This window comes from Lipotes vexillifer, unplaced genomic scaffold (genome assembly GCF_000442215.2).
Source record: "Lipotes vexillifer unplaced genomic scaffold, Lipotes_vexillifer_v1.1 scaffold570, whole genome shotgun sequence".
NCBI classification, from domain to species: Eukaryota; Metazoa; Chordata; class Mammalia; order Artiodactyla; family Lipotidae; genus Lipotes; species Lipotes vexillifer.
The window spans coordinates 2,792,134-2,806,342 of NW_006777801.1; the positions used below are offsets into that span (position 1 = coordinate 2,792,134).

The 14,209-nt window shown below is 51.1% G+C and overlaps 2 protein-coding genes across 2 annotated transcripts in view; one reads left to right on the forward strand and one right to left on the reverse strand.

Moving 5' to 3' along the window:
• The window catches only part of NENF (neudesin neurotrophic factor), a 10,838-nt gene extending 4,874 nt beyond the window's left edge, over positions 1-5,964 (reverse strand). Inside the window, exon 1 of the mRNA XM_007451310.1 lies at positions 5,739-5,964. Within this exon, the coding sequence (XP_007451372.1) occupies positions 5,739-5,915 (177 nt within the window). The 5' untranslated portion in view covers positions 5,916-5,964. The remainder of the gene's footprint in view (positions 1-5,738) is intronic.
• A 5,798-nt stretch (positions 5,965-11,762) lies between these two features.
• The window catches only part of PACC1 (proton activated chloride channel 1), a 40,007-nt gene continuing 37,560 nt past the window's right edge, over positions 11,763-14,209 (forward strand). The window contains exon 1 of the mRNA XM_007451311.1: positions 11,763-11,801. Coding sequence (XP_007451373.1) covers positions 11,766-11,801 — 36 coding nt within the window. The 5' untranslated portion in view covers positions 11,763-11,765. The remainder of the gene's footprint in view (positions 11,802-14,209) is intronic.

The following is a 14,209-nucleotide window of genomic DNA, read 5'->3' on the forward strand; positions in this document are numbered from 1 at the left end:
GGAGCACAGGCTCCGGACGCGCAGGCCCAGCGGCCATGGCTCACGGGCCCAGCCGCTCCGCGGCATGTGGGATCCTCCCGGACGGGGGCACGAACCCGTGTCCCCCGCACCGGCAGGCGGACTCTCAACCACTGCGCCACCAGCGAAGCCCTACTCTTCACTATTAAGTTTTAGAAAAGCAGAAAACAAATGTCACCCCATCCCCCCTTAGTACAGATTCCAGGGAGAGCTGGTGAGTGAGCACAGACAAATTCCATTTACAAAGAATAACCCTAAAGCCTAGAGGGGACTTGGGCGAGCTCAGGGTCCAGGGTTGCCCTAAATAAACTCAGAAGGTAAACAACATTTCTGGTCATGCTTGCCCTCTGATACCTTCTTCTTAGCTGAAACAATATACCCCCGAAAAGGTCACTGCCTGGAGTGATGGAAAGGGAGGCTCTTGGTGGTTCATTTCGTTTGTACAAACTGGAAAAAGCACAGCCTGGTCCACCTCTTTTACTCACTAGCTGTGTAACCTTGGGCAAGTTACTCAACCGCCCTATGGCTCCTTCCTCACCTGAAAAATGAGATGATGATAATAGCTCCTTCCTCACGGGTCATCATTAAATGATTTAATGCTTTAAAGTGGTTAGGACGGTGCTTGGCAGAGTTGGCTCTATATTTAAGTGTTTGTTAAATACAGACATCTGGTCCCAGGCCCGGAAGTCATGCTGGGGGTATGGGGGCAGGCGGCCCTCCCCTCCCTGCATTTGGTATCCTACGGTGCAAGTAAGGCAGAAAACATATTTTCTGAGGATAGCAAAAGTCAGTTTTGCCCTTGGAGGGTGGAGGATGACATTTGCTCGGGACCAAAGAGAACCCTCGAAGTCACCCCAGCCGCCCTGCCCCAAAGCTAACTGCTTCATGACATCTGCTTTCCTTAATAAACCAATCCTCCCCCGCCTTCTTCCTCCATCGCTAAGGTGGGGGGAAAATAACATTCACGTGCCATTGACTCGTCTCCGTTGGGGAAAATTCTGCAGATTCCAGCGTCTGGCATACAGGTTAGAACGCCAGCAGCAAAGAAGGGATATATATACCTCTCCGCCGCAGTCCTGCCACACATTTATTTCCTGAGGAAGAACGATGACCAAACTCACGAATGGCTTGTGATTTATGCTGTTTTTCTATTCTAAAAGCTCGATGTGAGGGTAAGTCATACAAGAATATTATTTTGATCATGTTGCCTGGGCTGGGCCCTCAGCCACTCACGCTGGTTACTGAAGGCCTATAATTCAGGACAATTAATATATTTCAGGTGTGATCAAAGGGAGGGCAGAGAAATTCATATTTACTGAGATTCTACTGTGCTAGATTCTCTCCATATGTTATACTTGTTTACTTATACTAACGGATGTCACTTAGGTCAATTTTTACAATGACCTTCTGAAAAAGGTATTACTATACCTGTTTTGTAGATGGAGAAACCGAGGCTTAGAGTTTAAATAACTTGCCAACAGTTTCTCTGCTGGTAAATAAATAGCCAGAATTCAGACTCACACCTGTTTGATTCTAAAGCCCTTCCCGCGACATTCGTCCTCGTCGAAAACTTGAACGCCAATCTTTGACCTATAATTTGTAAACAGTGAAGCCCTGCTAAAAGAACAGCTGATGTGACATGGCGAAAGCTGCCAATGAAAGCATGTGATCAATATCTCTAGTTATAAGGGCAGCTGAAGAAATCAGGGTCCACAGGAAGGCCCTCTGGACACATGTGACCTTTCTCAACCTACGTTCATTTTTGTTCAACATGCTTACTCTGTGATCTATGTGTTATCTACAGGAAAGGTCCCTAAAATGACCTCCTCTTTGCAAGCCTTACTAGGATTACTGGGAGAATGGGCTTTGAAGAGGCACCGGGGAGGCCGGATTTCAGCAGGTATTCCAAGAGGACTAATTCATGCCGGAAGCACACGTGTAGCTATCTTCACACTCCCATGTGGGAATGATTCAGGGAGCCACATTGTGGATCACTCTGACAACCTAAACTGCCCCAAAGGGATAAAGTAGCACAGGGCCTCATGCAGTAGACCCAGAACACAGTAGGTTCGGTGAAAGACACCAGCAGCCGGGACCCCTGTCTTTCGTGATTTCCAATCTGAAACGTCCATTGAAGATACTAGGCAGCTTCCTGTCGGGGTGCGCGAGCTCTCACCACAAACCAGGCAGCAGAATGTGGAACAGGTGGGTCTGCCTTGGCTCTCATCCAAAAGGATTATAACAGAAATGAGAATTCATAGCTAGTTGTTTCAGAATGACTTGTTATACAAGGTCCACAATCCCATAGCAGAAACCCTTGGGGGTCAGATGTGTTTTGGAATTCAGAGTTTGTCAGATTTTAGAAAGGTGTTACGGGGCACATGCCAGAACACCTACTGGGGTCTGAGGCAGCACCCCATCGTCATCTATATCAATATTTCCACAGTAAAGCATAAACATGAATATTCACACTAAGTAGGATAAATAAAGACTATAAATAGACTCACGTAGCTCCAACAAGGTTCCATCACCAAAGGAGTTCAGATCAGGCAGGGTTTTGCTGTCAAATGACGTAAAAAAAAAAAAAACCTTCTGGGACTTCCCTGGCGGTCCAGTGATTAAGACTCTGCGCTCCCAATGCAGGGGGCACAGGTTCGATCCCTTGTTGGGGAACTAAGAACCGGCCTGATGCACAGCGGCACGGCCAAAAACAAAAAACCTTCTGCTTTTCAGAGCTTATCTGATTTCTGAATTGCATAAGAGGATTATGGGCCTGTTATAGTGCCTTTTGTTTGTATCTTTAATAATAAGCTAATAAAAATAATAGCAGCTAAGATTGATTAAGGCTTACTATGCTAAGACTACACTAGGCCTACTATGCTATGCACTTTGCATATCGCCATCTCATTTAATCCTCACAAAACCCCCATGTAGAGTAGGAACTCTTATCCTGTAGCCATTATCACAGTCAGTTTTATGTGTCAATTTGGATAGGCGACAGTATCCAGTTATTCAGCACTTATCTAGGTATTGCTGTGGAGGTATTTTGTGGATGTGATTAACATCTACAATCAGTTGACTTTGTGTAAAGGAGATTATCCTGGATAATCTAGGTGACCCATCAGTTGAAAGGCCTTAAGAACAGAATTCAGATTTCCCCGAGGAAGAAGAAATTCCACCTGTGGGCTGCAGCATTGCTCCTGCCAAGGGTTTCCGGCCTGCCCTTCCTGACAGCCTGCCCTATGCATTTCAGACTCTTGCAACTAAAAACATACCCATATATATATTTTTTTCACTGGTTCTGTTTCTGGTGGAACCCTGACTGATAACAAGTACCACAGATGAAAATAGAAAATTGAGACTCCAAGAGGTTTAGCTATTTGCCCAAAGGGACTCAAACCCAGATATGATTCAAAGACATAATGCGCTAACTATACTATTTGTATAATGTATTATACAAACGGTAACACTTCTGAGAGTGAAAGGTGGTGCTATTAATAATTATCCCAGGGCTTCCCTGGTGGTGCAGTGGTTGACAGTCCACCTGCCGATGCAGGGGACACAGGTTCGTGCCCCGGTCCGGGAAGATCCCACATGCCGCGGAGCGGCTGGGCCCGTGAGACATGGCCGCTGAGCCTGCGCGTCCGGAGCCTGTGCTCCGCAACGGGAGAGGCCACAACAGTGAAAGGCCCCCGTACCGCAAAAAATAATAATAATTATCCCAGGACAATAGGCATAAACCAGAACCATCTAGGGCAAACCTCAGCACAGGGCAGCTCTAACCAGCTGCGCTCAACTGCCTCTCTCCTCTCTTACTCTCTCTGCCTGCAGACATCCTCTGGGTGCCACACCCCAAACAATTCTTTCCTTAACCCCCTTCCATCTCAAGCCTTCCTCTCTCCTTCTGGCAGTTGAGTATCAATCAATAATATCAGCATAAAAAAGCCAAGGGTCTTTTCTCAGTCCTCATCCTGAACCCTGGGCATGGTTGCTGCATGCAGTCTCCACTAGGAATTCTCTCTTCCCTTGGACTCTGTGCTGGGGGTCCCCAAGATTACCCCCGCATTTGGAGAGTCACGAGGACTCACAGAACTTAGCATATAATTGTACTCAGAGCTATGATTTATTACAGTGATGTAGTGAGGGTCATAGGGGAAAGGACACAGGTAGAGTCTAGAGGAATCTCTCTACCTGTGGACTTCCTTACACTGTCTGCCTCCCATGAGGGGCCACACAGAGCACATTCTTTCCCTGGCAACAAAATGCAGCAACACGTGTGCAATGTTTTTGCCCAGGGAAGCCCATGAGAGACTCAGAGCCCAACGTTTTTACTGGGGACCGGCCATGCAGGCCTTCTCTGCCTAGCAGTGTTTAACATGAATGCACAGTTTGTACGAAGAGCCCAGACTGAGCCACCTTTATCTGTTAGGGAAATGCAGAACACCCTGGAAATCCAGACATCAGCCAAGGCCTTTCTAAGGACTGTGGGCCTGTTATGTTAAATCTTTTCTGCACAGGTTCCCTAACCCAGTACCATCTGGTTCACTGCTGCTCCAAAAGATGGTGTCCCTTAACATCCAGTCACATACCTGTCTCCCTCCTTCTGTGTTCTCAATGACTCAGGCTTATAACCAACCTCTCTTTACAGTGATGCCCAAACTAGCACCACTGCCTAAGGGCCAGGTTTCTAAATCCCCCCGGAGAAACTAGTCCAGCTAAGGCTACTTAACTTGGGGGTTAGGGAGCCCACACCAGAGGGTTTTAACAAGAGATTAGGTTCCTTCCTTGTTCTACCACTAACTGGTGGTATGCCTCAGTTTCCTCACCTGTAAAAGCAGGAGGTTGATTCCTATCAACTCTGAAATGCTGTAATTCCCTGATTTCCCCACCAAACTGTTCCCCCCACCTCCTGATCCAATATCAGCTCCATGGCCCTTCCCATGTGCAGCATCCTGTTCCCACACTCCAGGGTCATCACACTGGGCCCCAACAACCCGAATGGTCAGATGGCTGTGAGGAATATCCTAGACACGTCCAGACTGCTGACCGATGTGGACTGAAGTGGGTGCGTCTGGGGGTGGGGGTCGCCTTTGTCTCTAACCTCCAATCTCCACCCCTGCCCTCTCCCCCAGCTCTGGCTCAGCCTCAAGAGCACAGCCATTAAGAGCCAGTGTGAGGAGTCGGCTGCAGAGGGGCCCGGTAAATGAGGAAGGCAAAGTGCAGGGGAAGTTTGGATCGACCCTGGACCTGCCCCCATTCCCGCCTAACCCGGGGAGCAGGCCCTGCTTCCCTCTCTCCCTCTCCCCCCACTCCCCCCAGGAGCAGGCAGAAGTGTGTGCCCGCAGCTGATGCTTACATTGAAAACAAAAAAGTTCGGAGGTTCGTGTACAGACGCCAGCCAAAAGGTGTCTCTAGGAAACAGCTCGCGGGAAGAGAGGGAGAAGCGCGGGGTGGGGTGCTCTGGCTGGGGAAGGCGGAAGCAGGGAGCCCCGAGTGCTGGGGACTCCCCCCTTGTCCCCAGGCGGCGATCCAGACCTAGAGAGAGGAGCCCGGCAGGCTTCGCGCCCAGCTCGGAGCCGGGGCTCCGGGAAGGGGCGCCCGCCGAGGCCCGTGCCTCTCCCCGAGGCCTCCCCTCGGCGCTGCGGCTTCCCGGGGTCCCCGCCTCCCTCTCCGCGAGGCCGGACTCGGTCCGGTCACTGGGCCCGCGCTTCCCCGCTCACCTCCTCCCCGCCGTAGCGGGCCAGCTCCTCCTCCGTGAAGAGCCGCACCGGGGGACCCCGTTCGGCAGGGCGCGGCGCCTGCCCGGCCCCGGCTGCGAGGAGCCCCGCGGCCAGCGCCAGGACCAGGGCCAGCGCGGCCAGCCACCGCAGCCGCCGCCCGGGCGCGGGGCCCGCCATGGTGAGCGCACCGAATCGGGCCTGGGGCGGCCTGGGCGGCGGGGCCCGCGCGCGCGCGCGCGCTCCGCGGCCCCGGAACCCCACCCCGCGCCGGAGGCCCCGGGGTCGGGAGCCAGGAGCCGGACTCCGCGCCTTCCACGCGCTGCGGGGCGCGCTCGGCCGCTGGGACGCCGAAGCCGGAAACTTGGAGCTAGGATTCTGGGGGCTCCCGACTCCAGACTGCGCACTGAAAGGTGCGCCAAACAGTGGCGTCTGTTACAGCAGTTCCTTGATTAGGTACAGAGTTGACACAGCCAACATTCCAGCACCTAGGAAGAGAGATTTATAACCTAGGACCCCAACTTTATTAATTCACTTTTACTTTGGGCTGATTTTTTTTCTTCCCAGTTGTGTTTAAATTTCGAGTCCCCAAAGGATTTTTGCAGAGGGTAGGGCACAAGACGTGCACTGAAATGATTATAGCTAACATTTGTGCAAGGATTTCTTCACTGATTTATTCAGCAAATACTTTTTGAGGGCCTCCATGTACCAGGTCACTGGAGGCACATCGCTGAACAAGACAGATCCACGCCCCATGGAGCTTACATTCTATGGGCGAAATAGACAAACACGTTACATAAGTAGTATGTTAGATGGTGATGAATGCTAGGGAGAAAAATGAAGTGGGCAAAGGGATAGGGAGCATTGGGAGTTGCAATTTTAAATAGGCTGACCAGGGAAGGCCCCAATGAGAAGGCAGTATTTGTATGAACATCTACAGGAGGTGAGGGAGGTAACCTGGGGGAGCACAATCCCTGCAAAGGGAAAACTGCTTAAATGCTGAGGAAGGATAGTGCCCAGCTTGTTGGAGGAACAGCGAGGAGGGAAGAGGGGTAGGAGGCGAGGTCAAGGACTGAAGCAGGGAGCTACTGTTATAATCCAGGTGAGAGATGATGATGGTTTGGCCCCAGGTGGTAGCAAGGGAGGTGGTGAGAAGTGGGTGGATCACGGATTTGTTCTGAAGGTGTAGCTGGCAGGATTTGCTGACAGACAAGACATGGGGTCTGAGAGACAGAGAGGAACCAAGGATGACCCTGAGGGTTTTGGCCTGGGCAGCTGGAAGGATGGGGTTGCCACTTACTGAGATAAGGAGAGACGACGGTAGGAGCAGGTCTTGGGGAAGATCAAGATCAGGCTTGTTCAGTTTGGGAACACTTAGATAGCCAAGTGGAAGGATCAGGTAGACAGTTCGCTATATGAGTCCGGAATTGGAGGAAGAGTTCCAGGTTGGAGATATAAATTTTGGAATCCTTGGCATATAGGTTGCATTTAAAGCCACAGAATGGATGAGATTGTCAAGGAACGGCATGTGGATCGGAAGGAGGGAGGACCAAGGACTGAGTTCTTGGGGTTTGCCAAGATTTTGTGGTTGGGAGAACCGGCCACCGAAGATAGGCTTGCTGTGTGCCAAGCACTTTTACGTGTATTAACTCATTTAATCCTCACTGTAACTCTAGGAAGTAAGAAATATTATCACCCATTTTACAGAGGATGAAGCTGAAGTACACAGACCTTAAGTGCCTTGCTCAAGGTCACACAGTAGGTGGCAGAGCCAAGACTCGAGCACAGGCCCTGTGTCCCAGAGTCTGCCCCTGACCACCAGGCTACACCTCCTCTCAGTGACTGCACCTTCTCATCCATGTACTTCTTCAAGAGAATGGGCTTCTAGTGCAGAGCAGCCTAAACAGGGTCTGTCCACAAATCGCCTGAATCTTAATTTCCACATCAGTAACGTACCAGCCTGCCTCCTGGATAGGGCTGTGTCAAAAGTGAAAATGGTATGGATGTGAAAAGCTGTGTAAGCTGTGCAGTATCCACATTACACCATGTCACAGGGTCTCCAGATTAGAAGAGGCTCTTCTAAACCCTTAGAATATCACCCTCTTCCTGAGGCATCCTGTTCCTTGGCATACAGGGTGCTGCTCCTCTGCTTGAGCCCTTTCTCTCCCTGCAGCTGGATTTGTTAGGAACTGCTCCGAGCCAAAAGAAACTCCCTATAATTTCTACTGATCAGATCTAGCTTCCTCGTCCCTGAGACACTGTGAGTCTATAATTTAATAGCGTGCTCATATGCCCTTGGATTTCTCCAGGCATCCCCCTGATTGCCCTTCCCTACTTGAACCCAGCTTCATTTTTCCAAATGAATCAGTAAGTTACCTGCAAGGAAAACAGAAACTAATCTAAGTAAAACCGAATGGCTGTAACGCAGGGAGTTGGTTACATAGGTGATGCAAGAGGCTGAGAAGCAACCCCGAGGGAGCCCAGAGATTAGCAAAACGGGAAGATTGGCAACATCCTGGTGTTTTTAGAGTTTAGGAGCCTGGGGTCACCTAACCGAAGCTACAACCACCAAAAAACCTTTGCATCAGGGGCTAGAGCTATGGAAGGGAAGCTGCCAGGGGCAGAGAGCCAGGGAAGGAAAAACCCTGGCTTCCCCCTTGACCAGATCCCCTCCAGTCTCTGAGCAGCGCTTCGACTGAACCCAGTGGAAAGCCAGCCTTCAGGGCCAGTCCCGGTAACTGAGAGCTGAGCAGGAGAGGCGAGAATGGGATCTGAGAGCAAACAAGCCCAGGATCAGCACAACCCAGTCTCCAAGATCTGGCCTCTGCCTGCCCCTCTGACTCTGTCTCCTAAGTGCCCCTCCATCGGTCCCCTCCAGCCACATTGCCTTCTACTTGGGTCCCAGCCTGGGCCTCTGTACTGTACTGGTGCCCTCTTCCTGGGGTGCAGGTCATCATGGGCCTGGGGTGCAGGTCGTCATGACCCTCTTGTCACTCAGGTCTCAACTCACAAGTAACTACCATCTTGAGGTCTCTCTCTCTCTCTCTCTTTTTTTTTTTTTTTGCATTACGCGGGCCTCTCACTGCTGTGGCCTCTCCCGCTGCGGAGCACAGGCTCCGGACGCGCAGGCCCAGCGGCCATGGCTCACGGGCCCAGCCGCTCTGTGGCATGTGGGATCCTCCTGGACCGGGGCACGATCCCATGTCCCCTGCATCGGCAGGCGGACTCTCAACCACTGCGCCACCGGGGAAGCCCTTGAGGCCTCTCTTGACTCCCCACAATCAGCACCTCCGTCCACAGCTGCCCTATCACGTGGTCTCTTTTCCTTTCTTTAGAGCTCTTGTCACTGTGTGAAATTATTTTGTTCGTTTATTTACTAAACTACTCGTTGAGTACCAGTAACTGCCAGGCACTGTTGGAGGCACTGGGATATAGCAAATGAACAAGACACATAAGCACCCTGCCTTCACGGATCTTATATTCTAGTGCAGGGAGACTGAAAATGAAAGTCAGAAGGTGGTACACGCTAGGGAGAAATACAAAGCAGTGTAGGGGCACGAGCTGGCAATGGGGTTTGCAGTTTTAACAGGGTGCTTCAGAGGAGGCATTGCTGATAAGGTGATGCTGCGAGAAAGACCTGTAGATGGTGAGGAAGTGAGTGGCCTACAGCTGCATCACTGCAATCTCTGCTTCTGTCATCACAGGGCATTCACCCTGTGTGTCTACCTTCCTATCGTCTTCCATCTTCCTGTAAATTCACAGGTTATAATAGACGAAGGGATCACCTTGCTTAGTGGGACCTCAACTAATGACATCTGCCACAATTCTATTTCCAAGGAAGGTCACATTCTGAGGTACCAGAGGTTGGGACTTCAACATATCTTTTTGGGGAACGCAATTCAACCCATAACAGGAATCCTTAGGATATAGATGGTAATTGAAGCCATGAGACTAGAGGAGACCACTTTATTAGTCCCTAGGGAGTGAGTAGAAAGATCAGAGACCTAGCTTGAGGAAGGCGACACTGCAGAATTGAGGGGATGAGGAGAAACCAGCAAAGGAGACTGGAGAAGGAGCAGCGAGTGGCGTGGGAAGCAAAGTGGGAGCGTGTGTTGTCCTGAAGCCAGGGGAGGAAAGTGTACAAGGAAGAGGGAGGATGACCTGAGTCCAGTGCTGATAGGGCGAGAGGAGGATAGGGAAATGGCCATCTGATTTGACAACGCAGAGGCCATTTGTAACCTTAATAAGCACCGTTTCAGTGGAGTGGGGAACGTAAAAGCCTGACTGGTGTGTGCTCATGTGGAAATGGGAGGAGAGGACTTGGGACAGCAAGTACAGAAAATTCTATTAACGTGTTCAAGGTCTGGTTCTCGACTCTAGCATGGAAGAGTCACAAAAGCAAGGACCTTGGAGTACCCTATTCAGGTCTATATGCCAGTGCCTGGCACACTGTATTTGTTAAACCATGTCAGATACTGTATTTGTCGGTATCTCCTTCAAATGTGGGAGCCCATAATTTCCCAGTTTGCTCCCACCAACAAAGAGTAGAGAGAAATGATAGGGCAGGACAAGATTTCTCTGGTTCCTTCTAGTTCTAAATTCCTATGATTGTGTGACTTGTTCTATCAACCTCCCTTGTAGTAAAGCAGTAAGTAATTTAATGAGTTGTTTGTTGTTGTTTATTTGTTTTGGTAAGCCACTGTTAACTGAAATGGATGGAATAAGTGTTCCATTCATAAATTTAACAAACATTTGCTGAATGCCTACTATGTGTTAGGTGCTATATATATTGTCCCACTTAATAGATGTGAGAGCAGAGGGTCTGGGCTGGGGTAGGGTGGTCAGAAGAGGTGGTGGAGGCCTCCCAGTACTAACACTCTGAAGGTCCAGGCTGCTCTGATGTGGTTGGTGCTACTATGGTTGCCACTGAGGAGGGAAGAGGCCCTGAGTGCAGGGGTTTGCAGAGTTGCAGCTGCCCGGAACACAGAGCAGCATTCACCAAGGCATAGGCAACCTCTATCTGCTTCACTACTAAGCAGCCCAGGGCAGCCACACAGAACAGCTGTTCAGGCAGCAGGAAGAAGGGATGATGTGGGTCCACCCTGCCACAGGGTAAACACCCAATTTTCCACCACATTCAGGGCAGGAGGCTTTTGCTACTGTGAACAGCACCTTTGGGTTTTGCTGCAGGACCTGTTTTGGCTCAAATAAGGACATGTGAAGCAGGGAAGGGTTTAGCAGTTGCATTCTAAGGTGAACAGAGGATGGCTCAGAGTATTACAAGACCTGTGGGAGAACGGCAGAGCCAGGACAAGAATCTAGAGGTCCTGACTCCAAGTGTCTGCCCCAGGAATAATGGAAAGAACTTGGATTTTGTCGTCTGTTCCTGGATTAAATAATCTTCACTTGTTCATGGCTTTCTCCCCACCCCTTCTGAAACAAGGTACCTCAGTTTCCTCGTTTCCTCACCTGTAAAACAGAGAGAAAAATGCACTCTTTACAGGGTTCCTCGCAGGAGGAAAGGCATAATGGGCATGAACGTGCTTCGTAACATATAAAGTGCTCTCCAGATATTTACTATGGTTATAAACTACAAGGCCATGCTTCCTCTTTCAGTTATAGATTAGGATCTCCTACCTGTCTGATTTGGCCCCCTTGTTCCACTTTCCACTCATTTTCGCCGTCCTTCCCCCTCCAATAAAGAGAGGAAGCAAGAGAAGAGGAAAGCACGTGCGTCTAACGTGCGGGTTAAGCCTGGCTCTGGGTAACTCAAAGGCTTCGCTACTCCGGGAATGCTGAGTGGGGCCCTCACGCCCAGAACTACATTTCCCAGCAACCCTTTCGCGGCTCGAGCGGCGGCGGGGGCGAGGCGCATGCGCCGTGTGCGCCCCGCCTTGTCTCGAAGCCGCTCCTGCGAACCGGTTTCGCCTAGGAGAGCCGGCAGATCTCGGCGCTGCAGCCGCGGTTCTCGCCTAGCTGCTTCCCGTGGATCGCAGCGGGCTCAGGTTTGCCTTAGGTCCGGTCAGTGCCATGATCCGCCAGGAGCTCTCCACATCCTACCAAGAGGTACAAGGCAGGGGCGGGAGCGAAAGCAAAATTTCCTGTGAGGCAGAGCGGGTCCCGGGGGTCCGGGCGGCTGGGCTGTGGGGGGCGTCCGGGCGGGCAGAGCCCGCTTCCGAGTAGCGGTGAGTGCTTCGGAGGAGGGGTCCCGGCGTGTTGAGCTGCGGCGGAGCAGGAAGGAAGCGGGACGCCGAGCCTCCTCCGGATGCTGCCTTCACTTGGCAGAAGGATGGAGCTGGGGCCCCGGAGTCTCGACCCTTAACCATCAGGTGAATGATTAAAGCCTCGTCCGACCCAGGCAGCAGCGCGGTCCGCCGGGCGGACACCCCCCGCCCCCCACGCCGAGGTTCTTTGCAACAAGTGGAAGCACCCGCGCCTTCCTCCCAGCTGGGCAGAGGCGCGGTGGGCATCAGCCCCCTCCACGCCCAAGGCCTCGTGGCTCCTGCGGCTGCTAACGATAGCGATAATTACAGCTCGTTTTGATGGCCAACCAACTTTGAAAATGTGCTTTCACCGACAGAGCTGCTTCTCGCCCCGTTCCGTTTCTCTCTCCACTTTCACCTCCTCCCACGACTGTAATTCTCACTTTCCAGCTCTTTGTCTCCTTCTTGTCTGTGCTGCGCTGCAGGCTGCGGTTCCAGCTCTTCCCTCAGACCAGCTCCTCCTGCTGACTCTTACTGACACTAGTGAACTGCTCTCCTACTCCTCCTCTAGGGTCCCAAACCTTGGTCATTCCTAGTTCTCTTCCCTCCCCTGTGTCCCTCACCGTGCTCCCCTCCCTTGGCAAGTTCAGGCAGTTCCATATCCTCAGTCCTCAGGTTTGTGACCCCAGGACTGCTCTAACCAACTCTCCCTTCGGTGTCTCCCATGCTGGGCAGATTCTTTCGGGGGCCCTGCCTTGATCCCCGAGCATTCCTTTTTACATACACCCGATGCTGCCGTTGGTCTCCCCAGAACAATCCAAACTTCTTACAAGCTTTCACAGCCCTGCAGCCGTGTCTTCTGTTACCTTCGTCATCTCCTCACCCACCTAGGTTCTGGCCACACTGGAAATTCACCGATTAAAAACGTGCTCCTGCTATGCCTATGCTCACACCATTTTTTCTTCTTTAACCCCTTCTCAAACTCCTTTGGTTAAAATCCTCCCCATTGTGCAAAGGAGGGATCTCAAATCTTACATGCTCCATCGGGGTCTCACTTCCCAGATGAGTCTGTCATCCTGCCAGTCCTTCTCATGTGAACTGCTGCTGTCTTGATCAATACTGATCAATATTGATGTACATTTCTCCCTTTGTAAATGATACTGTGTGGAGTATATAAAGCAGATGCCTTAGCCCCGTAGTAGAAGGGGAAGCCAAGTTGAAGACAGATGAGATTTGCCTGAGGCTTGCCATTTTGTAGTGTGGGATCTGGTCTAGAATCTGACTTTGGGACAAATTTCTGTATTTCTCCTACCATTTCCTATGTCCCAAAGGACCTGATGGATTTTAACCAGTGCTGTGGATTCTGTGGCCCCTAGATTCTGTACCCGAGGCAGTGGGGGAATCCTGGGAAATGAGTTGTGTCTTTCCTTGACTCTGAAAGTTTTCAGGTTTGTAGGGAATAGAGCATAGTGGGTAGATACTAGGACTTTTAAGCCAAAAAGCCCGCATTCCTATCCTGCCTCGCCTCTTGCCATTTGTGTGACTTTTGTCAGGTTACTTAACTTCTCTGAGCCTCAAGTTTCTTCATCTGCAAAATGAAGGTAGTGATAGTCCCTATCTCACAGGGCTCTGAGGATTAGATGAGTTGGTCTGTGAAAGTGCTCAGCTCAGTGCCTGGCAGTCGTGACCCCTCAGTGAATGCTAGTTCTTATTAGCAGGGCGTAGGCAGCTCCTGCTTCTGGGGAGCTTTGGGGTCCTGGTTTACAGGACCATGTCCCTCACCATTCACACGCAACCTGCATTATCTCCTTACCTAGCAGGGCTCCTAAAATGTTTATTAAAATATAGGCAGTTATCCTGCTTGCAGGGGTAAGGCCAAGGGTGGATTCAGTTTCCGTTGGTGGAAGACACTGGAAGGACGCCTCCCCTTACTTTCTTTAGTGGCCCGTTCTGAAGTCCCTGTCTCTCACTTTCTTCAGAAGAAGGAGGCCTCCTGAATCTTTCTTGTATGGGTCATTCTGAGAGTGGACCTAGCTCCGAGTTAGGTTTCTTTGCTGGGGGGAGATTTTGGTTTTGCAGGATGGGGCATTTGAGAATTTGGCCAGGGCCGGGCAAGAAGGTGGGTTTATTATGGCTGCAGGTAGTCAGCAGGGGAATTGGGTTAGGAGTGTGTTAGGGTTAGGCTGAACTTGTGCGAGGCTTGGATCAGAGAACGCTGGGCCTTCCCAGGACTAACATCCTCCTTGCCCTTTGGCCAGCAAAAGGGAAAGA